Raw genomic sequence first — 12,416 nt, 5'->3', positions numbered from 1 at the left:
TTCTCCATTAGAATGTAAACTTCCTGAGAGCAGAGATGGTTTTAATCTTTCTTTTACTTTTTTTTTTTTTTGAGACAATCTGGGTTAAGTGACTTGCCCAGGGTCACATGGCTAATAAGTGTAGGAAGTCAGATTATGGATTTAAGTTCTCCTGACTCCAGTGCTAGTACTTTATCCACTGTACCACCAGCTACCCCTGGCTTTTATCTTTCTTTGTATCACAGGACTTGGCACATAGGAAGAGCTTAATAGTTGTTTTCAGTCATGTCCAACTCTTTGTGACTCAATTTGGGTTTTTCTTGGAAAAGTTACTGGAGTGGTTTGCCATTTCCTTCTCCATTTTACATATGAGGAAACTGAGAGAAACATGTTTAAATAACTTGCCCAGGGTCACACATCTAGGAAGTATCTGAAGCCGGATTTGAACTCTACCCATTGCAGTACCTAGATGCCCAAATAATTGTTTACTAACTGATTAATGTATGAAGTTATCACATAAAGAAAATGTTAATCTACTTTCCCCTCACTTTTTGTATTGTAAGCAGATTTGGAAGTATATTGTAATAGCAGTAATAACCATAAGTTTGTGAAAATACCAAGGCTATGAGAAAAGAATGCAATAGTGGATGCTTCATTGAATTATTTTAGCTCTATTTTTCATTGAGTTCATTTGAGTCTAAATAAAATTAAGGAGAGTCAGTTTATCTTCCTCTTAGGCCACGACAGGTGTGGGAGGTGTGGGAGAACCCTGATAAGCGCTTAAACTCCACCTGTCTGCATTAAATCATTTGCAAGTCCTTTCACATTGCATCATTGTTACTAAGAAGTATGAGGTCATACATTCTGTTATTTTTACTCCTCTGCGTATTTCTGTCTTCCACGGAGAATGAGACATCATTTGTTTCCATTTGGAGCTAGTGGTTAATTGAATCAAGTTCCATATTGCGTATGTTTCCATAGCACCTGCTGTTCTTTTAGAAGAGCATACACTATTTGTAGGTGGGCTTTGTAAATGCTTCCCATGGGGTTGGGAGTTTAAAGAAAAATATACCTTTATTGCGTTCTTAGCAGGAATATGGGTCACAAAATTATAGATTTAATAATAATAGCTAGCAAAGATTTATATAGCACTTAAGGATTTACAAAGTGTTTTACAAATATTATCTCATTTGATCCTTATGACAACCCTGGGAAGTAGGTGCTATTATTATCCCCATTTTACAGATGAGGAAACTGAGTCACATAATGGTTAAATGATTTGGCCAGGGTCACTCAGTTAATAAGTGTCTGAAACTAGGTTTGAACTCAGGGATTCCTGATTCCAAGTTCAGTACTCTTTCCACCATATCACATTGCTTGTCAATATGTGAGAATCATATACCATGGTCATGTATCATAGGAAAGTGTCATAGGAAGAACTTTTATGGAGGATGTTAAATATTTATCCAGTGACATTACCATCAACCATCAGTCTGACATATATGCTTGCTTAGCACTGAGAAGCAAAAATATCATTTTGATATACGTGGATTTCCTTTTAGAAAACACTGAAATTTGGCCAGCTGTGAAACGGAACTTGAGGTTTCAATTTTACCTTTGAATGTCTGCTTCAAGATGTGCATTGTGAGACTAATAAGCAAATACAAACTAGGGAGATTTAACAGTAAGAAATCCTTGTATAAGACAAAGGAAAGAAAACCACCTCATTTTCTCCTGTTGAAAGCACAATATCCTTGTTCAACAGCCAGCCTAACCAAAGTGATTACTATCCTTAAGAACAAATGGAAAGTCATTTGATGATCCGTAGGCTGAGCTCACTCTCCAACAGGTCCCTATGGAAATGTAGGATCCCAGCAGAAAACACAGTGAACCTCAGAAAAATCTCCCAGGTAACCAAATAAACAAAACAAAAAATGTCCAAGATATCAATTGCTATAAATGAAAGAGATTTAAAACACCCTTGGGTTTTCATGACGTAAGCAGAAAGGGAGGAAGGAGGATTCTGGGGGAAATTTTCCTACTTAGTACTTTGTGTTGTTTCCATAAAGCACTTTGAATCCCAGGGCTAGGATCAAAATTATCATCTTCCTCCTTTCTTCTCTATGCAGGTCTGGTTGACTCATCAATTCATACTACAACAACAGAGAGCCTCCTGAGTATTTCAGACCAGACTTATGATTTCACTGGGATAGGGAACTCCCTATAAGGAAGAGCCCTATGCTAATGAAGATTAGCACCTACTCTGAGCCTTGTAGTCTAAGAGCCTGGGTCTGTGGGAAGTTAAGCAACTTGTTGAGTTTTGTTCACATAATAAATAAATAACAGGGGCAAGATTTGAACTCATATCTTGGAGCCGCCGAGCTTGGCTTTCTGTACACTCGCTATGTTACCTCTCAAGGCTTCGTGAAATATTTCTCCTCAACACTCAAAATTTTATACAAAAAATAAAGGTTAAAAAATTATGATAAAAAGGAAAAAGGGAAACCAGGTATAGATCAAAGGAAAAGAAATTATGAACTCAAGGATCCTAGAAAAACATGGAAAGGCTTGCAGAAAATAATGAAGGTGAAACGAGCAGAACACTAACAGCAATATTCTTTTAAGAACAACTTTGAGTGAATAAATCATGTTGACTATTACTAATACCCAAATTAGCTATGAAGGACGTGTGAAGGAAGATGCTATCTGCCTCCAGAGAAAGAACTGATAAAATATGTATAGAATATATATATATATATATATAGAGAGAGAGAAAGAGAGAGAGAGAGAGAGAAGTATGTGTAGAATGATTTTCCATATATATGAACATATATATATATGTATATATACACATATTTGTGTGTTAATGGTAGTTATCTCTAGGGCAGGGGGAAGAATAAAAAGAAAAAATAAATTTACATCATAACTTTGTTATGTATTTAAAAAGAATAGCAAGCTGCACATATTAGATTTGCAGTTTTGTGTGCAATCTTTTTTTATTATTATCATAATACCTCATGAAATCCTCATTTTTTCCCACAAATTAAAAATAAAATAAATAAAAATTTAAAAAAAAAATTTCCCCTCTACCCCCAAAAAAATAGTGAACCAAGTTTTCTGTGTATGAAACATTGTAAAGTTTATACTTCAAATACTTGGAGCATCATGGCTCTTTAACTGACTTTCTAGGCACCTTTAATGAAATTTTTCTCATATCTCTGTACCGATTTTCTACCTATATAGTATAAAATACCTACCTATAGTATAAAATCAAGGATATAGAGCTGAAAGGGACTTTACAGGCCATCAAGTTTAACCCTCCTTTATTTCATAGATAAGAACCAAAACCTAGAAAACCTACACATCAGTGTTCCCTCATTGACTAGATTGGAATCTCTCCCCTGTTCTCTTCCAAGCTGGAAGCTTAAGCAGTCACTAGATATGACAGGTTTGGATTTTTCTTTATTTGTTTTTAAAATTTTAAATGATGAAAATTAGCAATAGTCCAAAACTGAATGCCAACTGGGTTCTTTTAATAATTCAGTGTATTCATGATCTCATTCAAGTAAGCACTCTGTCCAACAACCAGTGCAGCTCATACCTGTTTTTGTCCAAATATTTCCCCCCAAATTCTCTATAAATGAATAGATGTAAAAATAATTTAATAATGGACATAGATATATAAAAGTAAGAAAGTTCCTGCTTTTATGAAATGCCCCATATTAGAATATGGGGAAGGAACAACACACATAGGAGACCATTGACTGGGGCTCCAGAAGACAGAATCAGGACAAATGGCAAGACTTTGAGCTGATTCTTTTTCTATGTGGGAGAGCACATAGCTTAACCCCTCACTGTGAAAGAAACTGAAGTGTTCCTTTACTATGGCTCCAGTAAAAGAGTTCTTGGAAGTGAGATTCATGGTGAAGCTAGAAAGTATACTTTAAAAGGCTCCTGAGAAAGAGGACTTCAATTCTAATGCCCACATTTACTACCTGGGCTTCAGTTTCCTTATCAGTAAAATAAGGACTTTGGACTAGATTGTCCTATCCAGCTCTAGAACCCTAGTGTTCCAGTCCAATGGTTTAGGACACTATACTTTATTCTCTTTATATGAACTTGGTTCCAAAGTCAATACACAAGATACATGTTATCAGTGGAAGGTTTGTGTGTTCACACCTAACATTGTTTATGGTATCTCTTTGCAAGAATGTACATGTAGGATATAGTGCTTTATTTCTAAGAGCACTTGTTGCCTTTTAGCTGCCTGGGGGAGAAGCCATAAGAACCTGCAAAATTGATTTTCAAGTCTGTTTCTATAATGATTATAAGTAGGCAGGTAAATGAAGCAATGGATAGAGCATTGGATTTGTAGTCAAGAAGAACTAAGTTCAAATATGACCTCAGATACTTACTAGCTGTGTGACCCTGGGTGAGTCACTCAACCTTAGCCTGCCTCAGTTTCCTCAATTGTAAAATGAGGGTAATAATAGTACTTCTTCCCAGAGTTTTTGTGAGGTTCAAATGAGACGATATTCATAAAAGCACTTCACTTACTATTATTAGTCAAAAAAGCTATAGAGCCAGAGGAAAAAATCAGGGAGACTCTTAAGGTATTCATTTATAGGTTTTATTTTTCTATCATTCAAAAATCAGGGTGGTATAAAAGTGAACAGATTTTCGGACCACTTCAGTATCTTTACTAACGCAGAACATCCTTTTCTGTAAAGAGAACTGATTGCAGTGTTAAGCACTAAAATCTGACCCCAGTGCTTCATTATTATGACCAATGCTAACATTTATTTATACAGCACTTATAAGTTTGCAAAATCCCTTCCAAACATGGAGGTTGCCATGAGTTTTCAAACACTGTACAATCAGAATTTAAGACATGGCAAGTCCTGCCTAGATAGAATGGATAGAGGGCTGATGGTGGATTGCAGAAGACTAATCTCTTTAAAGGAGGAAGACCTCATCATGAGAAGGTTGTCTCTCAGATGATACATTTTTTAAAATAATAACTCATGAAAACCAACCCACGATATCAAATTTATTTTGTTATGGTTTAGTTTGGGGATTTTGGGGGGAGGATCAATTTATTTTATCAGTAAATGGAAAATCTACACTAACAAAATCATAGATTTTTAAAAATATTTGAGGTTAAAAACTCATTTTCCTGACTTTTCTATTTCAGTTAACACTGCTACTCTCCCCTGTCTTTCAGCCTTGAAATGTTAAGAGTTTTCATTGACTCCTCTTTCTCTATAGTTTTCTTCCCCCATCCTTGACATACAATCAGTTGTTTTGTTGTATTAATTTTACCTCTGAGACAGCTCTCCTTTTTATTCCCTTCATTACATCTCATCTGGATTATCGTAAGACTTTCTTAACTGGTCTTCTGGATTCCAGTATCTCCATTGTTGTTCAGTCATTTCAGTCCTGTCTGACTCTTCATTGACCCCATCTGGGGCTTTCTTGGCAAAGCCATAGGAATGGTTGGCCATTTCCTTCTTCAGTTCATTTTACTGATGAGGAAACTAAGGCAAATAGGGTGAAGTGATTTGACCAAGGTCACATAACTCATAAGTGTCAGAGGCCATATTTGAATTCAGAAAGATGAATCTTCCTGATTTCAGGCTGGACACTCTATTCCCTTCCACCACCTGATGGATCCATACTATATCTATTTGGCAGTTACAGATTTACAGTTGTAAGAGACTTTAGGGAACACCAAGTCTTTAGTTTTACAGATAAGAGAAATGAAACACAAAGATTAAGTGAGTCTCCCAAAGTCACACAGCTAGTAGGTGTCATAAGTATAATATGATCCAATCCTGACTTCAAGTCCAGTGCTCTGTCCTCTGCTCTAGAGTGACCTTTTTCATGAAATTCATCCAAATACTTAAACTCAATTCACTCTCCTACAGCACAGCTCTGATTTTGTCAGAACCTTCAGAAAAACCTTCAATGACTCCTCATTACCTACAAAAATGAGATAAATATAAATAAATGTAAAATGGGGCAATATAAAGTGCTTTGCAAACCTTAAAGCACTGTATGTTGTCCACCTACTGTTAGTAATGCTCAACCTCCCCTTTCCTTGAACTCAAAGTCTTTCATGATTGGACCCCACTTACTTTTTTAGTTTATCTCCCATTACTCCTCTTTACCCAGTTCATATTCCAGTTAAACTGGATCATATACTATTCTCTGAGCTTGTCCTAGTTTTTCTGCCATGCTCTATATAGATCACTTATGCTAGGCTCACCTTCTTTCTTTCACCTAGTATTCAGATCAGTTCAAAAGCATGACCCTCTGTATGGGAGGTACACCACCAAAGTGCTATGCCATTTCATAAATGAAGTTCAAGTATACGTAAGGCCCTAGGCACATGAAGATGAAGTAGAAAACAGTTCCTGACATCAAGGAGCTTACCTTCAAATGAAAACCTAAATAACATCCCCTCAAAAGAGGAAAAGACCTATTTGTATAAAAATATTTAAAGCAGCTCTTTTTGTAGTGGCTAAGAATTGGAAATCAAAGGGATGCCCATCAACTGGGGAATGGCTAAAAAAGCTGTAGTGTATGATTACGATGGAATATTATTGTGCTATAAGAAATGACAAGTAGAATGATTTCAGAAAATCCTAGATAGAATTACATGAACTAAATAAAGTGAGCAGAACCAGGACAGCACTGGACATCAGTAATAGCAATGTTGTACAATGAAGAACTGTGAATGACAGCTATTCTCAGCAATACAACGATCCAAGACAATCCCAAAGGACTAATGATGAAGCATACCATCCACTTGCAGAGAAAGAACTAATATTGCATGAATACAGACTGAAGCATCCTATTGTTCACTTTCATTGTTTTTTTTAAATTGTGCAAAATTACTAATATGGAAATGTTTTACATGATTGCACATGTATAACCGATATCTGATTGATTACCATCTTTGGGAAGGTGAAGGTATGGGAGAGAGGGACAGAATTTGGAAATCAAAATTTAAAAAAAAAGTTAAAAATTGTTTTAATGTGTAATTGGGGGAAATAAAATATTATATATAATTTCAAAAAATAAGCCTGTCCTGATTCATGCTGATCTGTGATCCTGATCTATGCTTAGCATAAGGTACATGACATATGGTAGGTATTTAATAAATGCCAATTGACTGATCTACTGACTGATCCTGTCAGATGTCCTCCCCTTGGATCCCATAGTACTTTGTATCTCTTAACATATTGTACTTTCACCTTCTAACTTGTATGTGTTTATTTATGCACATCATATCCTCCACAGAAAAGCTTACAAACTCCAGGAGGACAAAGAGCATGCCTTTTATTTAACTTTCCTCACCTCCAAGGAAGGAGACAGAAAGTAAGGGATGATGATAGTTGACAATGATGAAAACATAATTTCCATTCACAAAATTATAAAACCCTAAACACATGCTCTATAAATCCTTTTCAAGTCCCATGTTGAATATTCGGCATCTCTCATGAAGAGCACTCAGATCAGAGTTTAAAGCAGGTGTATAGCTCTGTTTACTCATGAAACATTAATAGTATAAATGCTAAGGACCAGTAGACGAAAACAAAGATATTGTTCCTAAGACTCATTCAGCTACTTACTCAAGTGGTTCTGGCTCTTTTAGTGAGATCCTTCCTTTAGTGAGATCCACTATTACTTAGGCATACATAGCATTAACATTTTTAAAGACATATTTCAAAGTCAAACAAGGCATTTAGTTGCAAGAAAACACTTTTTTCCCAATTGTGAATTTAATTTCTGTTAGAAATTAGTGTTCAATGTCTTTCTAGATTCCATGGAAGAAGGCTATTCTATCTAGTCTTCTCTCTGATTTTCAGATTGTATGTGGGGTTTTAGAAGAGTGAAAGTTTCTGTACCAACTAAACAGTTTACTTGCTTTGCCTGCAAAAAAGAAATTCGACTCTAGGCCTTCAAAATGTCTTTATAAAAATGTCTATTTCTTAGCTATGAGAACATTCTTAATGCTCTAAGTAACATCAGGTAAAAAGTAATGATGGAGGAGAAAGCTGGGGAGGAAGAGGGAGCTGTAGGGACACATTAAGCTGTACTATAAAGTTTGAACTACTGTAATTCTCAAAGTCTGGATGAGAAAACTGTCTTGGCCTATTTGGGGTAAAAACTTAAGTTGTTTTTTTGTTTTTTGTTTTTTTTTAATCTGGAGATATTTTGTTTGTTTTGCAGAAAATTCAACATTGTCAATGTTTGTGTTTGGTTACTCAGGGTAAACGTCACTCTTGCCAATTTCCAAGGAAGAGAAATGTTTTCTCAAAGCTTTGGAGCATCAGATAAAGGCCCAAAACAAACAAGACAGTATAAATTAAAATAGCAAGTGAAAGTACTTGTACAAGTACTTGTACTTGTAAAGTAGCAAGTACAAGTGCAAGAGTCAGAGCTTCAAAAACTAACTTAAGAAAGCTCTCCCTCCTCTCCTTAGTCGCCTTCCTTCTCTCCATTGCCTCCCCTTAAAATACAGGAGACCGAGGTGGTGGTAAGCCTGATGAGAAGAGATTTGGGTAAAATATGACTGACCCCTAAGACTGAGGAAAGGAAAGGGAGAGAAGGACTTAGAGCTCAGGTTGGGAAGCAAGACCAAATATCGTGGTTACTGGGAGACGGGGAAGGGAGGATGTTGAGGTAGGTCCTGAAAGAGTTGAGGGCGGGAGGGACCACGCTGCGGGGGGACCACGCTGTGGGGGAGGAGGGTTCTGAAAAAGGTTGAGTAACTCACGTTTCACTGCTACCATCGTCCTCCGACTCAATATCAGTCCCCCACTCCTCGCCGATGTCTGGGAGGGTGATGAAGAGAGTCTTGGTGCCCTGACCCGGCACTATCCAAGCACCAGGCTCTCGTTCTCCTGGGCCTGCCTGGCGCGGAGAGGGGCTCGCCTCTAAGCTGCTGCTGCTACCTCCCGTGCCAGTAATAGGTTGCAGGACCACTCCAACCCCTCCAGGGCCTGGAGGCGGCCGCCACAGGGCCACAGGAAGAGGAAGAGAAGGGGAGCTGGTCCCACTACTGTTGCTGCAGCTGTAACCACCACCACTGCCTCGCCGGACCAGGGGCTGGACAGGGGAGTGGAGAAGAGGAAGAGGCAGGATCTGGGGTTGGAGCTGGGAAAGAAACTGCGGTTGGGGCTGGGGCAGAGGTTGGAGCTGAGTCTGGGGATGGGATAGGACCTGGAGTTGAGCCTCAGAGTGGGGTTGGGAAAGAGGCTGGGGCTGAGACTGAGGAAAGGACAGGAGTTGGGGATGAGGTTGGGGAAGGGGAAGGGACTGGGATAGAAGGTGAGGGTGAGGTTGGGAGGGGAGCTCAAAATGGGGCTGCGGTTGGGGCTGAGGCAGAGCCTGAAGATGAATCTGAGAAGGGAGCTGGGGAAGGGGCTGAGGCTGGAGCTGGGCATGGGACAAGAGCTGAAGATGAGGTTGAGATGGGGACTGTGAGAGAGGTTGAAGTTGAGGTTGGGAGTGGGACTGGGAGGAAAGCTGGGATTGGGATGATAGCAGGGGCTGAGATTGGATCAAGGGATGAGGCAGGGGCTGGGGAAGGGGTTGAAGTCTGGCTGCCCTGGGGCTACTGGGCAAGGAGAATGGGGCTCCCGCGATTTCTGCTACTTTTCTCACGGAGGAAACCCTGGGATAGGAGGCGGTAAGGAGAGGATGGAGGGTCGCCGGGGAAGGGAGGGGGACGGAGGGTACCCTAGGGACGGCTGGGGATTTGGGAGCCACGGTGGGGAAAAGAGTGACGGTCTGAGCAGCACTGAGGCCGGTGCTGGCGGTGTTGCCCACGCTAGAGCCCGCTGGACCAGTCCCAGCCACAGCGGAAGCGCTGCCGGAGGATGCAGGAGTTACAGGGGAGGCGACCACCGGTGGCTGTACAGATGCTTTGAATATTTTGGCAAAGAAGGATCCCAGGTCCAGCACTGCGACCTTCATATCTCAGCACTGGTTGGCCGTGTCCTGAGGGAGCGCAGAGTTAAATCACAGGGCACAGAGCCTACCCTTGGCAGCGAAGCTCCATCCCCACCCTCGAAGGTAGAGGATTCTGGGGGCCCAGGTAACAGCTCTAGGGAAGTGAGCTGAGTGAACTATTGGCTCTCCCAGGCTCAGTGCGAGTTGCTTCTCCAGCCCCGAACAGTGGTGCGCCTTTCTGTGACCGTCAATTCCTCAGATCTTTGCAAAACAGTGCCAACTTCACGTCACTGATCCCCCTTCCCCCCCACCCAGTTCCCCTTTTCCTAAGAAAGGTGAGAAGGCAGCGGCACACTCCGTCCTCTTTGTTTCTTCTTTGTTACTTGGCTGAACGCAGGAGCTAAGGAGCTGCCTCTGTTCCTCTACACAGCCCAGAGTCTCTGGCTTCGCAAAAGGTGAAAGCCCACAGCAAGAGCTGCAGGAAGTCCTGACTGCGCTGAGAAGGTGCCCAGGGTGACTGGCACTCCCAGCCACCGTCGTCACCGCCACTGTTGCCCAGCTCCCCTTGTGGGCTTCTACAGGCAACACTCAGAAGAGGGAAAGGGAAGGCGGTTGCTAAGCTAAACAAGAACTGAACTCTCTGCTAATTGGGCTCCAGACTTGAAGTCCCACTGTGGATACAGAGGCTTCCCAGTTGAATTGGTGTAGCTTAAAGAAATAGTAATCAACGTCCCCAGTGTCCTAATCCTACTCTAGATATGGGTCCAATTGGGTGGGTGGGGTGTGGAGAGATGTCAAAGGGTCCCGTGTGAAAGGAGAGCAGAGCTTGGACACTCCTACTGCATAGTATGGGTTACTCTGGAAGCATAGTGACAGAGGTTATCTATCATAGTACTTTGTCTTCCTTGATTCCCAGTGTGGAAAAGCCAAGAATTAGATAGGTGGTGGAGAAAGAAGGAAACTAGCCCTTGAGAGGCAGTGGACCCCAGACAGCATACACATTGTTCCCCCGTGGATGTCCTTTGCAATTAAGCGTTATTCCTTCTCTTACTCAAGAGCTCCATGCAACCTTCCCTATTCATTCCTGTAGTTGTCCCACCCCACTCCCCACATTCTCTTCATCTCAATATACCATTCTTAGAACCCTCACCTCACTTCAAGGCTCATTTCAAATGCCACCTCCCACAAATAAATCTTTCCTGATATATGCAGTTACTAGTGTTCTCCAAATTATTTGTATAGTACCCCATTGTACATTACTCTCCCAACATAAACTGAAAAATTGGATCCTTTGGAGATGGCTGATACTTTGGGTGCTCAGAGTAACACTTTGGGTGAATATCCTTCTAACATGATAGCTCAAAAACCTTCATCCATATGCTTCTCTTTAACAATCACCCAGTAGATTCAATTAGATTTTTAGAATAGGTATTAATTTAAATGGAACACCCAAAACAGCAATTATAAAGCATTTCCCCTGAACATGGGGCACACACTCCCAAAGATACATGGAGAATCCATTCAGGGTAGAGGGAAAAGTAAGTATGAATTGAAAAATGCAAGGATACTGAGGCAAATATGTATGGAGCATATGGAGCAACTCTAGAAAAAAAGGGGCCTGAATGCCCTTTCTTTCTCTGTAGAGACCATATGCAGTTGACTGTTAGGATAGAAGAATCATTCTGCTAAGTTGGGTTTATTTCTCACAGGGTGCAGTATTGCTTCTGGACTGGTCAATCTACTACAGATCATTCCTTACCTTGTCTGGCTCTTGCTGGACTAGACTAGGCAAGTCATTTGGTTGCTGGGCATGAGTTCTGGTGAGCTACTCTAGTCAGATTACTTAGACAACATTCTGCTGCCAATCCAGGCTGAACAAGTTTTTCCAATGAGGTCTTCATTGGGTGCCATCTCTGCTCGTTGGGTTGACCCACTGAGCTCTCTGAGGTCCTTCTTCTATGTTCAATCTCAGTCTTCTACAGTTTCCAGCCTCTGACTCTGGTGGGCATTAACTGTGCTCTTTTCAACCTTAGTGTTACAGTACTCTTTCCTCAAGGGCAATAACCCTTGACCTAGTATTGTCAGAAGCCTCTTCTCTCCAACTCCCTTGGGTCTTTAACTCTGAGGTTCATTATCTCCAGGTAGGAGGTACAAAACAAAATGTTATTTCAGATCCAAAGAAGAGGGGGCCTGGGAGGGAAGGGAATGATCATGTGCCAATGCTTGACTGATTAATTATTTGGAATTCAATACTCATGGTGGGATAGGATTTTCAAGGTATAGGGAATAACTGTGAGCAAAGGCCCAAAGAATAGAAATTATTGGAAGGATTTACAGGACAAAGTTGTTTCTTGGCTCCTAGAAGGGATTAAATGGAGAAGAATTGAAGAGAAGACATCACACTCAAGTATGGAGAGCATTGATAAAGAAAAGGAATTTCTATGTGACTTTCCCCTCTCCCCTGAGGACATTAC

General features: G+C 40.6%; 1 protein-coding gene across 1 annotated transcript in view; it reads right to left on the bottom strand.

The window, feature by feature from the left end:
- The window catches only part of FAM149A (family with sequence similarity 149 member A), a 71,930-nt gene extending 61,429 nt beyond the window's left edge, over positions 1 to 10,501 (bottom strand). Inside the window, exon 1 of the mRNA XM_072623109.1 lies at positions 8,765 to 10,501. Coding sequence (XP_072479210.1) covers positions 8,765 to 9,966 — 1,202 coding nt within the window. The 5' untranslated portion in view covers positions 9,967 to 10,501. The remainder of the gene's footprint in view (positions 1 to 8,764) is intronic.
- Positions 10,502 to 12,416: the final 1,915 nt, after the last annotated feature.

This window comes from Notamacropus eugenii, chromosome 7 (assembly GCF_028372415.1).
Source record: "Notamacropus eugenii isolate mMacEug1 chromosome 7, mMacEug1.pri_v2, whole genome shotgun sequence".
In the NCBI taxonomy this organism is placed as follows: domain Eukaryota; kingdom Metazoa; phylum Chordata; class Mammalia; order Diprotodontia; family Macropodidae; genus Notamacropus; species Notamacropus eugenii.
Note: the sequence above shows the minus strand (reverse complement) of the source record. Positions and strands in the feature narration are given on the sequence as shown.